The sequence below is a fragment of the Protopterus annectens genome, chromosome 4.part1 (assembly GCF_019279795.1).
Source record: "Protopterus annectens isolate FY-2018-M chromosome 4.part1, PAN1.0, whole genome shotgun sequence".
NCBI classification, from domain to species: domain Eukaryota; kingdom Metazoa; phylum Chordata; order Ceratodontiformes; family Protopteridae; genus Protopterus; species Protopterus annectens.
This window is the reverse complement of record NC_056734.1, coordinates 479,144,600-479,162,015: the sequence shown is the minus strand read 5'-3', so window position 1 is coordinate 479,162,015 and position 17,416 is coordinate 479,144,600. Positions and strand designations below refer to the sequence as shown.

Genomic DNA, 17,416 nt, shown 5'->3' with positions numbered 1-17,416 from the left:
GATTTAAAGAAACCCTACAAACCACCTTGGGCATAAAAGTAGGGTTGGTCCTTAATGAAACCCTGTCTCTATGAAAAATGATAAAGGGTGGTATTGCCATTAGGGCCTGTAGCTCTGAAACCCTTCTTGCTGAGGTAATTGCCAACAGGAAAGCTGTCTTCCATGAGAGAAATTGCAAGTCAACTGAAGCTGCTGGCTCAAATGGAGGTAGAGTCAGTTTTTCTAAGACAAAATTGAGGTCCCAGGCTGGCACTGGGGCCTTTCTTGGCGGCTTAATGTTCTTGATTCCCCTGAGGAATTGCCTTAGTAAGGGGTGAGAAAAAACAGGAGGATCAGTGTTGTATCTAGCTGAAATAGCAGATGCATGTATCTTTATGGAAGAATATGAGAGGCCGTTCTTTAACATATCTGCCAAATATTCCAAGATGAGTGGGATGTTCAACAATGATGCATCATGTCCCTTGCTGGTATTCCAATTGCTGAATCTTTTCCACTTTGCTAAGTAAACCTTTCTGGTGGATGGTCTTCGAGCCTCTGTTAGAATCTGCTGAACTTCCTTGGAGAGAGATAAGCTGAAGTTATTTATGGGATCTCCCAGGCTGTTAGCTGCAGTGTCAGAAGATTTGGATGCAGTGTTTCGAAATGGTGTTGAGTCAAAAGTAGAGGCCACTGGGGGAGGGCCCACCTCCTGGTGTGGCATATGCTCCGTAGTAGTGGGTACCAGTGTTGTCTTGGCCAGTCCGGAGCTATTATGATTCCCTTGGCCTTCTCTGCTTTGATCTTTAGTAATACTGAGGTCATCAGTGGCAGAGGTGGGAATGCATAGATTGCTAGGGAGTTCCAGTTGAATGAAAGGGCATCTATTTTCCAAGCTTTTGGATGGTATGTCCTTGTGCAAAATTTTGGTAGAAGATGGTTGAGGTGAGGCAAATAGGTCCACTTCTGGCTTGCCCTATGTCGAAGCGAGTTGTCTGAAGGCCTTCGGATGTAACCTCCACTCGTGTGGATCTGTGAAATTCCTGCTTAGGCTGTCCGCCAACACATTCTTTTCCTGGAACAAACTGGGATTGTAACTGGATGTTTAGGCTCAGTGATTACTCCCAAAGCTGCATTGTCAGTCTGCAAAGGGGGTAAGAGTGGGTGCCCCCCTGCTTGTTTATGTACCACATCACAGTGGTGTTGTCTGCCCGTATCATTAAATGGCCTTGCTGGAGTTGGTGTTGAAAAGCCTCGATGGCATGCATTACTGCCAGCATTTCCTTTTGGTTTATATGCAGATGTGTTTCCTTTGGAGACCATTGTCCTTGTATACACCTGCCTTCCATGTGCGCCCCCCCATCCAAGGTCTGAGGCGTCTGTAGTCATGGTCTGTTTTATCTGTGGTTTTTTTGAATGACATACCTGTGTTTGCCTGGCTCACCGAGGCCCACCATAGGAATTCCTTTTGTAGGCATGGAATGAGCAGTATGATTGTCTCCAAGTTGTTGCTGTGTTGAGACCAAATGCTTTTTAGGTACCATTGAAGTTCTCTCATGTGTAGTCTTGCTAATGGAACCAGGAGAATGCAGGATGCCATGTAACCCAGGGCCTGTAGGAATCTCCTTGCAGTCATCTGGGTGAGTTTTGCTAAACCTTTGAAGTAATGAGTTAACTTCTCTTGCTTGTCTTCTGTCAGGTAAGCCATCTGAGAGGCTGTGTCTAGTTTGGCTCCTAAGAAGATTATTTGCTGGGATGGCTGCAGTCTTGACTTTTGGAAGTTGACTGTGTATCCCAGAGCTTGAAGTAATCGTATGACATAATACAGGTTTTTTGTCATCAATTTGTCGTCCGCTTGTATGAGGCAGTCGTCCAGGTATGGGTAAATTTGTATACCCTGGAGCCTGCAATGAGCAATTACTGAAGCCAGGCATTTTGTAAATACTCTGGGCGCAGTAGATAAGCCAAATGGCAATGCTGAGAATTGATAATGCTCTGGCCCTGCAAGAAATCTGAGGTATCTTCTGCAGCTGTGTCTGATAGGGACATGCAGGTATGCCTCCTTGAGGTCCAGAGTAATCAGCCACGACTCCTTGCCCAGCATGGGAAGGAGTTGCTGTAGAGTCAGCATTTTGAACTTTGGTACTATGAGAAAGGTGTTTAATGCGGACAAGTCCAGTATTGGTCTCCATTGAGATTCTTTTCTTGGAACAAGGAACAGTCTTGAGTAAAACCCCTGGTCTTGTTCTTGTTGTGGAACTCTTTCTATTGCTTTCATTAGAGTCAGCAGAGTGATTTGCTTGATGGCCTCTGCCCTCTGATTTTGTGGTGGTTTGGCATGCCTTGTTTTCTTGGTAAGGTATGAAAATGAAACCTGTACCCTCTGTCTATAATGTCCAAAATCCATTTGTCCTTTGTCAGTCTGTGCCAGTTGTCTGCAAACAGAGATAATTTCCCGCCCAAGGGAGCTTCTAGTTGTTCCCTGGTAGGCGGTAGTAGAGGAAAGTCACTGAGATTGTGGTTGTGGGGCAGGTGAAACCCCTGCGTCACTTCTTTGGTTTCCTGGCTGCCATTGTCGTCCCCTGTAAGGGCCTCTGTATTGGCCTCTTCCTCGGCCACGTCTGTTCTCACCCCTTTGAAACTTTTCTGGATTAGGAAAGGACCAGTTTTTTGAAGGCCAATTCCTACTGAATCTGGGGGGTTGAACCTGGAGGAAATCTTTCACAGTCTGAACTGATTTTGCTTTTTCTTCGATGGTCTTTAACACATCCTTGGCATTTGCACCAAAAAGCTTGTTCTTTTCCAAAGGTGCATCCAGAAGTTTTGCTTTTACATGATCTGGTAGAGGTTGATCTTTTAACCAAGCATGTCTCCGAATGACTGCCCCTGTCATAGCTGCCCTACATGAAGCTTCCAGTGCATCATATCCACACTGCAGGAAGTGATTGCTTACTTGCTGAGTGTTATGTACAGCTTCCTGCAAAGTCTTCCTGTCTAAAGGATCAGGAGTGGCTAATGTTTTTTGTAAATCTTCTAACAGATAATCCTGATATTGTAACATATGAAAAAGGCAATTTAAAGCTCTCATAGATAAGGTAGTGGATGTGTAAACCTTTTTGCCCCATCTCTCTAATGACCTAGCTTCCCTGTTGGAGGGCAAAGGATTTTTTGAGGTGGAGGCTGAAACTCCTTTAGGCCCCTGTGAAATAGTTTCCAAATCAGCAGTATGGGCCCTGAATAAATGGGCATGAGTTTCTGGGACCCTGTAATACCTGTCTGGCTTGGCTGGAGCAGGAGGAAGAGAATCAGGGGTAGCACGAGTCAGAATACAAATCATCCAGAACATCAAGTACAGGAGGAATAGCTAAGGGCCTGTGCTGAGGCTTCTTAAGGAAAGTCCTAAGGCGTTTCCTAGAATCAGAATATTCCTGGCCTTGCCACTTGAAATGTTCCCTCATGGTGTGCAGAACTTCCCCAAAAGAAATATCCTCAGGAGGGGAGGCAGAGGGGATGGAATCTTCTGCATCTGAGTCCTCATAGGTCTGGAAGAGCTCTTCCTGGCTATCTGAATGGACAGAGCCCTCAGAATCTTCATCTGAAGGAGTAGGATCAGAGGGTTCAACCCGGGGCCTTTTATCCGGAGGAGGCTGGGATCCTCTCTCAGGATGGGCCTGTGAACCTCTAATCATGGAAATCAAATCAGCAGCCATGGACATAATTTGTGTCTCTGGAGTCGGCTGAGGTAAGGATTTAGAAGTAATATGCTTTGTTTTGCTGGCTGCCTTAGCCCTAGTGTAGGCCTTAATAGACATGGCCATAGGGGGCCTGGCAGCTCCACGTGCAGGAGTGACCTTGTCTACAGCAATGGTCTCTGGCATTTCCTCGGTTTCGGTATCCGGAGGAAAATCTATAACTGGCGGAGTAATGTCTGGAATCGTAGTAGTCGGTAATGCGGTGTCTTCGGTTCGGAACGGTGGAGAGACCATCTCAGAGGGAACCGGTGCACTCGTGGTAGGTTTTGGCGTGGAGTTGGTGGTAGACGCGGGTCGAGGATGTCGGTCCTGGTCTTTTCGCTTTTTGGGAGTTTGCGATGTCGGAAGATCCGACGGCATGGTGTAAGCAAAATTATCGCCGAAATAATCTTCAGCGAACTCCGCCCGGCGCCTGAGTGCGCTTGTTGAAGCGAGCACAGGCTACACAGGCCGAGACGTCGTGGTCTGGGCCCAGGCAAGGGAGGCAGTAAGAGTGGAAATCCTTATGAGGTATTTGTTTACCACAAGAAAGACAATTGTTAACTTTTTCAGTAATTTCTGACATCGGCTGAGGCAAGAAAAGGTCCCCAACAGGGTACTTAGCTTTTCTGATGACTTCGGTATCGTAGAATACAGGAGCTGACAGACCGGCACTTGTGAACTGCTTCTGCTTCGGGCACCGCGCGGCAAGAAAGACTGAAGAAAATGGCGTCGGCTGATGCTTATGTACTCCAGCCGCTCTGACGTCAGAGAGAAATGCGACATCAGCCGTCGGACCCAGACTTCGGAATCCGGCCGACCGAGGGCTGCCTGAGGCAGGACAACCCACATGTTATGACTGCAGTTGCATTCTTGAAGGACATCCGAGGTGAATAGAGAGTTACCTGCTGAGAAGCAGCCTGTAGTAACAGATCATACAATAAGGAAACATCTGGACTTGAGTCTTGTAGTAAAGCTATTACATGGGCAAGGCTATTTGTGAAAACATGAGGAAGTGGGGGCGGCTGCTGCTGTAGTCTCTCCAAAAAGCAAAAACAGAGAAATGAACCCACAATGAGCTAGTGGAAAACCTAAAACTTCCTGTAGGCAGGGTGAATTAGAATGGGGAGATAGGCATCCTTCAGAACAAAGACACCAAGAAGGCTTGATAAAAGGGTGAATGGGAGCAGTCTGCAAGGATAACATCTTGAAAGATAGAACAGGGAAGAAGGTGTTGAGGGTGGAGAGTTCCAGAAATGGTCTCCAGCCTCCTTTTCTTGGGGCAAGGAAGAGACTGAAATACAGCCCTTTACCCACGTACTGTGTGGGATACAGATTCCACTGTGCCCTGCTCTATCGACGTTTGAATGATGGGGTGAAACTACTGTATCTGATTTGTGGAGGATGCATGCCAATGAAAAGAGGAACATCTTTCCAAGTCATTCTGCATCACTTCTGAATGTCTGAAATCACCCATTTGGCTGAAAAGAATGACAGCGTTTTGGGATAGGGGAAAATATGGACTAGGGGGATAGGAGGTATTCAGGCAGACTTGGGTAGGTAAGGTGGTCTCCCAGATCTGAAGTGCCTGTCTGGTTTGTCCTGGAATCTTTTCCTAGGCATAGTTTTGCCTTACGTGAAGTCCTGGATTCACTGTGCGTGAAGGAAATGGGTTTTGCATGCCAATTCCTCTAGTATGTTGGTACAGAAGTACAGGTCTGTCTACAGTATTCCATGATGTTTCCTTGATCCTGCAACTGTCTGAAAAAAACTGGCAGCATCTGGACCAAACCAAAGATCCTAGTTTCATAGGTTATACTAGGCTAATGCCCACCAGGGTCAAGGTTAGCCATGCAACCCAACCTAGTTTGTCCAAGAGTTCCTTGGGCACTTAAATGTTGGGGTATGTTAGTAGAGAAATATGCTGGTAGGGGGCATGTTAGTTGGGGATTAAATTTACTACGGACCTCTGTTGATCAGCGGCATGGGAACCAGGCCCAGAGTGAACATGCAATTTCCAATCCAATTAAGGTTTCTTTTGAACAGGGTCAAGGATGAACTCTGCTACATGCAGCTGGGGAGCTTATTACAAAGTAAACACACCAACCATTGAGAAAAAAGGCAAAGCTTTCAGGCAAAACCCCTTCAATACCAATACAAACATGAACAGCAATAGGCTTTAGATAGGAGCCAAAGAAATCACATGACTGCAGCCAAAATCATGTGACACCCATAAAATCTCAAAATTCATATATAAATACAATTTATAATGTACAAAATTTATACACAAGTAAACATCAGCAGTCATATAAACAAATATGTCTCAACTACATAATTTAGTTCATTGTAACTTCATTAAAACTGGTTTTAAACTAGCAGCAGTATTTAAACCAGGCGAGCGATCAGCTGTAAGCCTTAAAATCCACTCATACTCTGATCTCCAATAAGTTATTGATATCTCCGCCTCTAAGAGATGTAGTAACCATATCAATAACTAAATTTAAATCTATGTTCAACACCACATGCTTTAATATGCTTATATAAAGCATTCTTCTCATTCCCCCTTCTGACTTCAGATTTATGCTCAGTGACTCGCTTCTTTAACTTGCGTGTGGTTTTCCCCACATAAAATGAGGGACAACGCAAGTAGCTAGATACACAACATTAATACTACCACAATTTGTTGCAAACCTAAACATACAAGTCTTACCAGTGGTAGGATGAACGCAAGAGCTATATGAGTATTTAGCTTTGAAAAATTTGGATGTATGTAACAATATTGTCATTAAACAGGCCAATAATGGGGGTGTTGTAGTTATTATGGACAGTGATAATTATATGTCATCTGTAATTCATTTTCTTAATGAGGGGAATGCTTTTAAACTAATTAGTCCTAGCGACATTAAGAAGCATATCAGTATTGTTAACATGCTGGTTTATGAGTTACAGGTTAATGGTGACTGACTTGGATGTTTCTTTTTTTACGGTGCCATGTACAACTATTCCACAATTGTATGGGCTGCCCAAAATTCATAAATCATTGCTCAACACACCCATGAGACCAATAGTGTCTGGGAATGGATGGATAACAGAGCCCATTTCCATCTTTTCAAAAACAGTTACATCCATATTTGTTACAATGTAGCAATGTACTGAAGGATACTAGAGATTTTTTTGGTTAAGTTGCCTGATTCAACAATCTGCATGTCACGAGTATACATATAGGGGAATATCAGTTTGTGACTTTAGACATTACATCTCTCTTTACGGTAATACCGAATGGTTATGGTAATGACTATTAGGGAGTTTGACAAAACAAGGCTCGTTGTCAGCAAGTTATGTTGAAAACATCTGTCTTTTATTGGACAGTTTTAAACCATGTTTTTTTGTTTGACAAGCAGTTGTATTTACAGCTTACCGGGGTGGCAATGGGCACACCGGTAGCCAATACATATGCAAACTTGGTCTTGCACCAATGGGAATTACAGTTTATTCAGGATAGTTCTAAATTTTTGAATGGCAATGTTTTTTTTATCAACGGTTTGTCGATTTGTTTGATTTGGAAGGGCTCTCAGTGATTTAATGGATTATATTGATTTGAACACAACTACTACCTTTTTAAAATTTAAAATGACTGTTTCAGACGGTGAGATCACATTTCTTGATGTGAAAATCATTTTGGAAGATGGATTGATACATACTAATATTTGTAAGAAGGATGTGCATGCAGGTAGATATATACATCACAGTAGCATGCATGCCCCACACGTTTTTAGAGGGATTGTTAAAGCTCAGTTTATTACAGCCGGCTGCAACATTTCATACAGTTACATGAAATGTTGAATCAATTTTTAAATAGTAGGTATGATTATGATATGCTGATGGATTTAAAAGCTAGTACTATACAGAACAGAAAGACTACATGCAGACAATTTTTTAGGACTACCCAGACTATTATTGAACATGCTCCTGATTTAATTAATGCTATACCAAAGTTGGACAAATTTAGGTATGTTACTACATTTAGTAATAAAACATTTGGTTAAACGTATTATTGAGAATTGAACTGTGCTGATGGTGTCCCCTGAGGAGAGAAATATTTTGGGTAGAAAACTTTTTTTTTCATATAGGAATGAGAACTTTAAAAAGTAGATCATGTTAAGGATTTTAGCCAAAATCTCCATCAATATGATTTGACTCGCCATGGCACATTTATTTGTATGAATTGTACATGTTGTGCAGATATTGTAGATAATCCTAATAGCTCTTACATTCATCCTACCACTGGTAAGACTTGTTTAGGTTTACAACAAATTGTGGTAGTATTAATGTTGTGTATCTAGCTACTTGCATTGTGTGCCCCTCATTTGATGTGGGGAAAACCACACGCAAGTTAAAGGAGCGAGTCATTCAGTATAAATCTGAAGTCGGAAGGGGGAATGAGAAGAATGCTTTATATAAGCATATTAAAGCATGTGGTGTAGAACAGATTTAAATTTAGAGTTACTGATATGGTTACTCGATCTCTTAAGAGGTGGAGATATCAATAACTTATTGGAGATCAAACAGTATGAGTGGATTTTAAGGCTTGCGGCTGATCACTCGCCTGGTTTAAATACCACTGCTAGTTTAAAACCAGTTTTAATGAAGTTACAACTAACTAAATTATGTAATTGGAGAGATGTATGTTTATATGTCTGCTGATGTTTACTTATGTATAAATTGTTATATTTTTGTTAAATTGTATTTCTATATGAATTTTGAGATTTTATGGGCGTCATGATTTTGGCTGCAGTCGTGATTTTTTTGGCTCCTATTTAAAGCATATTGCGGTTATTCATGTCTGTATTGGTACTGAAGGGTTTTTGCCTGAAAGCTTTGCCTTTTTATATAAAGTGTTTTTCCTCAACGGTTGGTGTGTTGTCTACAGAGCTTATTACAAAGCACAGGATCCTTTGAGTTAGTCTCTCCAGCAGTTTATATTAATGTCACAGATAAAGTTCAGGTCCTTGGATTTGGTGTTTCTGGTGTCTTGTATCTGTACAAGAGATCCAGAGATGGATCAGAGGACACCTTACTTGCATAAGGCATAGGTCACCATTACAAGCCTTGCCTTAATATCTTCTGGAATGGGCAGATAACCTCCTGATCAGAGCCCGAAGCAGCTACCCTGGAAGAGACTTGACTACATCACAGCTATATTTAATGTTGTGCCTAACTCACTGGGAAGCCCCTAAGCCACCAAGGATGAAGCCTGTTTAGTGGTAGATTCCTCAGGAAGGCCATTTTACTCCAATTGCTGAGAAAAGACAAGTAGTCATTAATGACTAGATCCTTTGAGTCTGGTAATTCAGAGCTCTAAAACACAGTGGAGGATGTATAAACCTTTTTCCCCAGGTCTGCCCATTGTCTTGCAGCCTTTATTAGAAGAAAGGACACTGGCATTAGGAAGTAATTAAGAGGGCTTATCTGTAGACACAGAAAATAGTCTGCCACAGGATTCTGTTCAGACATTAAGCCCTCAGGTACCTTGCAAAGCCAATCAGGCCATTTAAATGCTGGTGGATGGGAGTTTGGTACAGTGGAAGTGCATGCAAAAGCATCCAGGAAAGCCTCCAGAATGGGGTGGGGGCTTCAAGAGCAGGGGTACATACCAAGAGTTTACATTTAACAAAAAGGGAAAACTAGTTTTACAGGAACTGCTCTAGATAGACATAAGAGGTACCAAAATGGGCTGTTGCTACAACTTACACAAGATCCGTGTCAATCGCTTTGCATTCTTAAAAAGAAAAAAAAGGATTCTGTTAAACTTCAGAAATCTCTTTAGATTACCATTCAAAATGCTTCATATTAACAAAATTTCACCAAATGAAGCTTCTGTAACAGGGTAAAAGAGAATCATAATCAGATGCCACTTGACCTAAACAAATGGATTTGGGATGAATATGTTAAAAGAATGCTCAGAGTTTTGATTCACCCTCTTCTTCAAAAGTGTCTTTTGTGGAGCGGAGGCAACCCCTGACAGAGTGATCCACAGATTTCCTGAGGATCTCTGGTATGCTTTGGGTCCTTTGCAAATGAAGCGTAGTTATCCCTTCTAAATTACTGGTAGTCTGTCGTTCTGGAAGTGCAAATGTCAGTTATCATACCGGCTTCTGGTAGGGTGATATGAGCTGGTGTCTGGCATACTGCAGGTTCCAACACCTCGGCGGGTACGTCAGAGTGACTGGGCAGCCACTATCATACGGAGGCCTTAATTTTTTTCTTGTAAATGAGCCACCTTTGGCACAGAGTTTCCAAGTAGGAATTAAGAGATGAAAGTCAAGTTTAAATGGTCTTTCAAGGACTGAGATTTTTGTAGTCGTGCTCTGCACCCAAACAGAAAAGGCACTGGGAGTGGAGATCCTTCTAGAGAATCTGCAAACGGCAATCACCCCTCCGCCCAAATGACATCTAATGCAGCAATTACAAGAAAGAGGAAGGTTCCCCAAGGAGGCATTTATCTGAACCAGTGAAGGCCAGTAGTAACCACTATATGTAGAACAGACCAACAGGTGAGAGATCTAAGTTCAGACTGCCATCAACTTATGAAGCCTTACCATCAACAGGCATAGGCCATACATTGGATGTAGGACTCCAAGGAAGTTTTTGGCTTTGTTAATCCCGGCTTGACATCCACGTGGCTCAGCAAGATAGCCCAACAATTAGGAATACTGCAACAGTGATCCAAGGAAGGACATTACTGTTTTACTCTATTATACAAGTGCAATTTCTAATAATGCGTGCACTTAACAGCTAAATTATGCTTACAGATGTATCTCGTGTACGTTCAAGTACCTTTTCTCTATACATCTCTTGGCAATGGAGGAAAGGAGTCCTTATGGAAAAGCTCATTATGCTAGTAAGAAAATAGTAACTGAGATAATGTTCAAATGGGAGAGAGATTAAGGGTGTGAATAACTGGTCATTTGGGCTTATCCATCCTACACATAGAAAACTCAAGTATCTCTTTCAAATGCAGCAAGTCCCAACATGCTGTCTTATAAACCTTTTCCTCAATATTAAATACTGCTACAAGCCTATAGTCTGTGAAACAATGCAGAAAAATAGTTTCAAAATAAAGCTTACTTTCATGATGCGATCATTCAATGCACGACACAATGCTTGATCTGTCAAATCAGCTTTTTCAAAGTCTTTCGTCAAACCAAATGCAGCTCTGCTGAAGTCACCGGTAGCAGAATACAGCCACTGAAATGAGAGTCCCATGCTCTAAAAAGAACCAAAAAAAGTTATATTTTAGTGATACAAGATATAAAGGTTACCCATTTCCTAACACAAAAATCAGGCTACACACATTAAATGAGAATTAAATTTGTTCATTACCTTATTTTATTAGCCCACAGACTACTGCAACTTAAAATAAATCCAGCAATGTGCTTGTTAAACTGATTTTATATTGGCATTATACTCTTGAAGGTCCACTTGTTTGAAGCCAGTGAAAGCAGCAGTCATGCAGTTTTGCTGGAGTTTTGTAAACAAGCATGAATCCTTGAGCTGGGCATGTTCCTTAAAAGTTTCATCACTGGACATGTTGGAGGTCAGATACTAGCCCAACTGCACAGCTAAGACTCTTCAGTCCCCCCCACTCCCCGATGGCATTGAAAATAGGGAGGCAATCACTCAGGGGATATACTTTACTACATGAGGGGTAAAGATTACGCACCTTAACTCCAGATTTTCAATTAATCTGGACTACATCCTCTGAGTGAACACTTGCACCAAAGTGTCATTTTGGCTTTGGAATTCAAAGTGATCATTCGCTGGAAACTCCTTTCTGCTCTTGACATTGACTGAAAGGTGTTAAAGGCTATGTTCTTCATCCCCAGTTCGTTCTTGGCACAAAAACATGGAATTAACCTCAATCACACATCCCTCAAAGATAGACCACAGATAGATCACAGGGAGGAAGTCTATGAATAAGTCTGCATTGCTGACTAAACATCTTTAGAGGATCTGTAAGGCAGAGTTAAGGAGACACAATTGGAAAGTAGCAAATTTAGCCCTGCTCTTCCAAATCCTGCTTCCTCCTCGACACCACGTCAAGTCTATCATGTTTTGTGAACAAGAGAACCCTGGAACAGGTGGCAACAGCACATACAGGTCTGAAGCACGGGGCAAGGGCAAAAGCAGAGCCCCCTGCGCATACAGAGTAACAGTGTACAGAAGGGGCTTGCTAGCAGGAAGACAGTGATGTCAAATGCAATTTCTAATCTAGACATGGACTGCTTTGACAACCACTTGCCCTGTATGCAAAGGTGAAACATTTGCTTGGCATCCCTAACTTCATTTTTTTGTAAACTCCAGTGCTCTAATGCTCTTTGAGCATCTTTCTTGCGCAGATCTTCCAAAAGGATAGCTTTAATGGGCCATTGTACACACTGGTTCAAAGTAAAAACTGGGAAGTCCTTAAGCAGGAACTATGGATGACCAGTACTGCAAGGTGACCCGATCCTTACAAAAACAGGCATCTTCTATCCAGACAGCCAGAAACTCAGACTTGGCCTCCAGAAGAACTTTATGAAAAAGCATGCAGCAGGAAGACCTGTTTAAAATGGAAGCAATGCCAGCCTTCCCAAGATGAAACATACAAATGGCAAAATGGATATGAATACCTTTTAGAAAGATCTTTGCCACATTTAACTGGGCAGCTGCTTTCTCAGCCAAAGGATCATCAAATGCTCCCCAAAGTGGAATAAGTCAGTCCAGAAGTGAACACGGCAAGCAGTCAATTCTTCACAGCCCTGGACTATCAGCTTTCAGTCTAACAAAAATGGCGTTTGAGAAGATGCAAAAGCTTATATCACACAAGGAAAGAAAATAGCAAGGAATATGAAAGTCTTCCTCTCCATTCCTTGACAGTACTGAAAGGATCTATTCTGAAGTAGAAGCACCTTCCTCTTCCAGTGGGGACACAGCAACCTGGAGTTGCTGCCACTTACCATTATACCTCAACTCATAACAGTTGAGGTCATGTGCCAGATGCACAACTTAAGTAAAGCTCTGGTACCCCTACCAGACATCAGCAGTGCTAACCCGTTTGTCTGAAACACTGATTTCAGTCAGGACATCACAGGTTTTTTTAAAGCGAGAACATTTGGAACAATGAGGTCTGGAGAAGCCCGAGAAGGAATGCAAGAAAGCATGCTAGACTGTTGGCATGGAAAGCAGAGATTTAAGTGAAATGCTTAATTTAAAACAAGATGCAGAGTGTAATACCATAAATGAAGATGCATGAAAGACTGGGGCTAAAAAGGCACAGAAAATAGTTTACATATTCACAGCAGCAAATAAAGCCATTGGGTCAAAAGCTACTGATGTAAAAAAAAATTCTAACAGTAGTACTTAAGGCTCTACCATCTCATTCATGCCTACAGTACTGGCCATGCAGGTATTCACTTTGTATGCAGTGTGGCCTGGTCTGCTTTGTCTCACTCTGTGTACAACACAGACTACATAGTGCACTCATCATTCACTCCAATGGAAATTACCAAGTGTGCACTAACTTCCAATGGGCGGAGCCCAAGTCTTTTGACAATGAAATTATGTCCTCATCTCTGGAACCATAGGGGTTATAAAAGTATAATGGCAAACTTTTCTGCATAAACTATTTTTTATAGTGGCAGAATTCTTTAGGTTCCAGGTCGTAAATAGGATTTTTTAAGTCACAGCAAACACAGTAACAGTTATCGTTGTAATATTTTGTAAACTTGCAATATTTCAGTAGCCACTGTTACACTTAACAGCATTTTATTGTGTGACTTGGTTGTTGAGATTTAGAAAAATGTGAAATTATCTACATAAACCATAAAAACAGTTAATATCCATTTATCTGCACTAGATAGATGTCAAATATTAATGCAGTTGAGTTGGACATTGTGTAAGCTTTAAGATGAAATCTTTTAAACAGTGAACATATCATGGTTTTGGAACTGATGCAAATATGAACCAATATTCACACAATGCCGAATGTGTGATGAGACCTTGGGACCCAGGTGGACAGTAGTCTCTCCTTTAATAATCACATCACCACAGTAGTCAGGAAATCCTTCCACGTGGCACACACATCACAAAAGGGTTCTCATCCAGGAAAAAAAAAAAGGTCATTGTTCCCCTCTACTCGACACTCAGACCCATTAGAGAGCACAACACCCCTTTTGGAATGTACCTCAGGACATCTGTAAGCAGCTGGAAAAGGCCACAGAAGTACCACACAAAGGATTACTGGCCTCAGATGCCCTAATACGGAGGCTCAAAAAACTCCAGCTTTACTCCGTAGCATATCACCTACTCAGAGGTGATCTCTGCCTAACAAACTGTGTCAAACCCAGAGCTGCTGGACATGTTACACCTAAAGAAATCCCAGTCCCTCTGAGCTATACGCTCTAGGGACCTAAACCTGGTCAACACAATAAGCAGGACATGCTGGGGGGATAGAGTCCAGTCCCAGAGACTTCCCATACTCTGGAACCCCATACTCTGGAACAAGCTACCCATCTATGTGAAGCAAAGTTCCTCATTAGCACTCAAAAAAAAAACTTGATTGAGAAGATGGGAAATGGGAAATACACCCCGGGGATCACTTCTGTGGCTCTGCTAGACAGTGGCACAGGAAAATAACTTGGGTGGCGTAAGCCAAGGAACCTTGTTGGCTAGGTTTACTTAGGCCCTTGGGCCAATGGCCTATTTCCTACTTATGAATATTTGATGCCTAGAGGCATCAGTAGGAGTTCTCCAGATGCATTTTGAGGCATCACTTGGATGCAATGAGTTGCTAGCATTCATTACCTCAGTTACGCAGCTTAAACTTGTTCATCTTACTCAGCTTAAAGTTAGTCAGATTTAAGAATTTCTTTGTTTACACCTTTAGTCATTGTCTAGTCAGTAAATATGAATCTCAATTTGTTAAACAAGTGCTGGCATACATTAATACTACAGATTATCGGGCTTACAAGAAAAGACTGGTAAAACTAATTTAGTATAAAAGAAAGGACTGCATGTTTAAAGCAAGTTATACAGACTCCTTGGATACAGCAGAGTCATTGCAAGGACATCCTTCACAGCTAGGATTAATCTGATTCAGGAAAGTTGTAAATTAAATTTATACAAGTCTATTAGATTTACCATTGTTTAATATGCTCAGTAGTTTGTATTTTTGCAACCCCTCCCCTTAAACATAGCTCCCCTGTTACTCCAAGTGTTCCTTACATTATTGCTTACACCATACTTCTGCTTTCCTGTTCTAGGCTCCAAGGTAGCACCTTTCTCCTTTCTTCTTGTTCCCATAAAGTGATTTCTCCTGATTTGCTTTTCACCTCAATGCTCTTACATTACCTAGTCTTCCTTCTCCATCTCTCCCTTTGAATTTCTGCCCTAATTTTCCTCATGTCCTCTTCACTATTCTCAACTCTTCAATACATCTGCTTTGCTCATCTATCCTTTACTTCAGACTTCATCCACTGCCTTTATCTTGTCGCCACCTGCTTTTGGCTTTCACTAAATTTCACCATCTGTTCCTCTGTCTTCTATTTAACTCCCTCCCACCTTTACAGCCTTCTCTTTCCTGCCTCTACATCTCAACTATAGGTACACGATCAGGTTATCCCTTCACTTACTTAATTCCACCCAGAGCTTGCAAAGGAAGTCATTTCAAACTGGTTTCCTCCTCGCTCTCTACTTGCCCAACCATCCTCAACTTCCCTCAACTTCCCAGTTACTATCTGCACTCAGTTTCTACTTAGATGCTGACCCTCTCCATAGTCTTAAAGTAGATTTACTCTATATGGTAGACGAAACAATCTTATATTTACTTTTCTGTATACTCCCGCTTTACAAATCAGCCCACCTTCTCCACATTCTAGTCTACAACTGTAACGAATCCTTCATAGCTACTCCTTTTTCAACCTCAGATCTGATGCACTTCCGTTTACCAGATTTTCAGATTTTTTTTTTTTTTTTTTTTTTAATCACTGACCCAGTCATTGGACTTTCCTAGTATTGGTGTATCAGCTCCATTTGAAGCACCTACATACTCAACTGGGTTAGAAAGTATAGTTGTGTACACTTACCATAAACGTAGATGTTAGAGTATTCACTGTTGCAGTCATTACATTTGGGTTATCTGCTTGCATACTGGGTCGGTTGCGGTCCCTTCTTCCAGGTCAGGTCATCAGGGGTATAAAACATACATACGACACCATTACATCAGTTTTTCTTGCCCCAGATGTCAGGTGCCCCCATAATGGGAAGCAAACAATACAAGGATATACCTCCAAAAAAGCAAATGCACCAAAAAGCTTTTAAAGCAGTGAGAGTAGAGGTATAGCCAAAAGAAGAAAGGGGCTGGAGGGAGAGTAACCAGGACTGCAACAGTGAATACACGAACATCTACATTTATGGTAAGTGTACACAACTGTACTATGTTCTTAGTGTTTAACTGTTGCAGTCACTACATTTTGGGTAGATTCTCAAAGCCAAGGTTGTGAGGAGGAATTTAAATAGAATTAGGACCAGCTACAAGGCCCTGCAAGTCTGCGGTGGCAAAACCAGCTCTGGATGTAGAGAAAATTGGCAAATAATGCTTGGTGAAAGTATGTACAGAACTCCAGTAGCAGCTTCTAGGATGTCCCTAGTAGAAATGCCCCCAAGAAAGGCTGTAGAGGTAGATGCAGCCCTGGCTGAACGGGGTCTGATGCCCTGTGGGATAGGTTTTCCATGGTGCTTATAGCAGAAATGAATGCAGTGGCCTATCCATTTTGAGATTGTTTTGAAATAGCCTTCCCCTCTGTCCCCTGCAACAAATGCCACCAGCAGTTATTCAAACTTCCTTTGAGGTTTAATCTGGTCTAAGTAGAATCTAAGCAGTCTGTGCGCATCTAGAGAGTGCAGTATTCGTTCACTTTCTGTGGGTTAGGAAAGGTAGGCAGGCAAATGAATGGACTGATTAAGAGCCACACTGGATACCACCTTGGGCATGGAGGGATTGGTTCTGAGGGACACCCTGTCCGCATGAAAGATGATGAAAAGTTCCACTGCCATAAGGGCCTGCAATTCAGATACCCTAATTGCAGAAGTGATTGCTAAAAGGAAAGCGGTTTTCCAGGAGAGATTTTAAATCTGCAGTAGCAGCAGGCTTGACAGGAAGAAGAGTGAGTTTCTCCAAGGCAAAAGTTGGAGCTGTCCTGGGTGGCCTTAAATTTTTGGCCCCTCTGAGGAACTGCTTGAGCAGGGGGTGAAAGAGGGGAGGCTCTGAAATGGCTGAGGCATGAATTTCCAAGCTATGTTGTGGGGAATCCTTGTGCAAAATCTGTCCAGTTGACTGTTCTGGGGGGTGGGGGGGGGGGTGGGGGCAAACAGGTCCATCTGGGCTTCCCCATTTGCTTAACATGTTGAAAATCCTTGGTTCCAGTTTCCACTCATGTGGGTCCATGAGGTTTCTGCTTATTCAGTCAGCCAGCGAATTTAGTTTTGCTGACAGGAATTGAGCTTGCAGAGTAACTTGGTAGCTCAAGGCTGTGTTCCACAAGGCCATGGCTAGTCTACAGAGGGGGTAAGAATGTGTACCCCTCTTTATGCACCACATGACAGTGGTGTTGTCGGTCTTCACCATTAGTTGTCCTGGAAGAATGTGGTCCTTGAAGGCTGTCAGAGCA

The 17,416-nt window shown here is 42.3% G+C and overlaps 1 protein-coding gene across 1 annotated transcript in view; it reads right to left on the bottom strand.

Moving 5' to 3' along the window:
- Nucleotides 1-17,416, bottom strand: part of TFRC (transferrin receptor) — a 661,121-nt gene that overhangs the window by 46,310 nt on the left and 597,395 nt on the right. Inside the window, exon 18 of the mRNA XM_044070291.1 lies at nucleotides 10,836-10,976. Within this exon, the coding sequence (XP_043926226.1) occupies nucleotides 10,836-10,976 (141 nt within the window). The remainder of the gene's footprint in view (nucleotides 1-10,835; nucleotides 10,977-17,416) is intronic.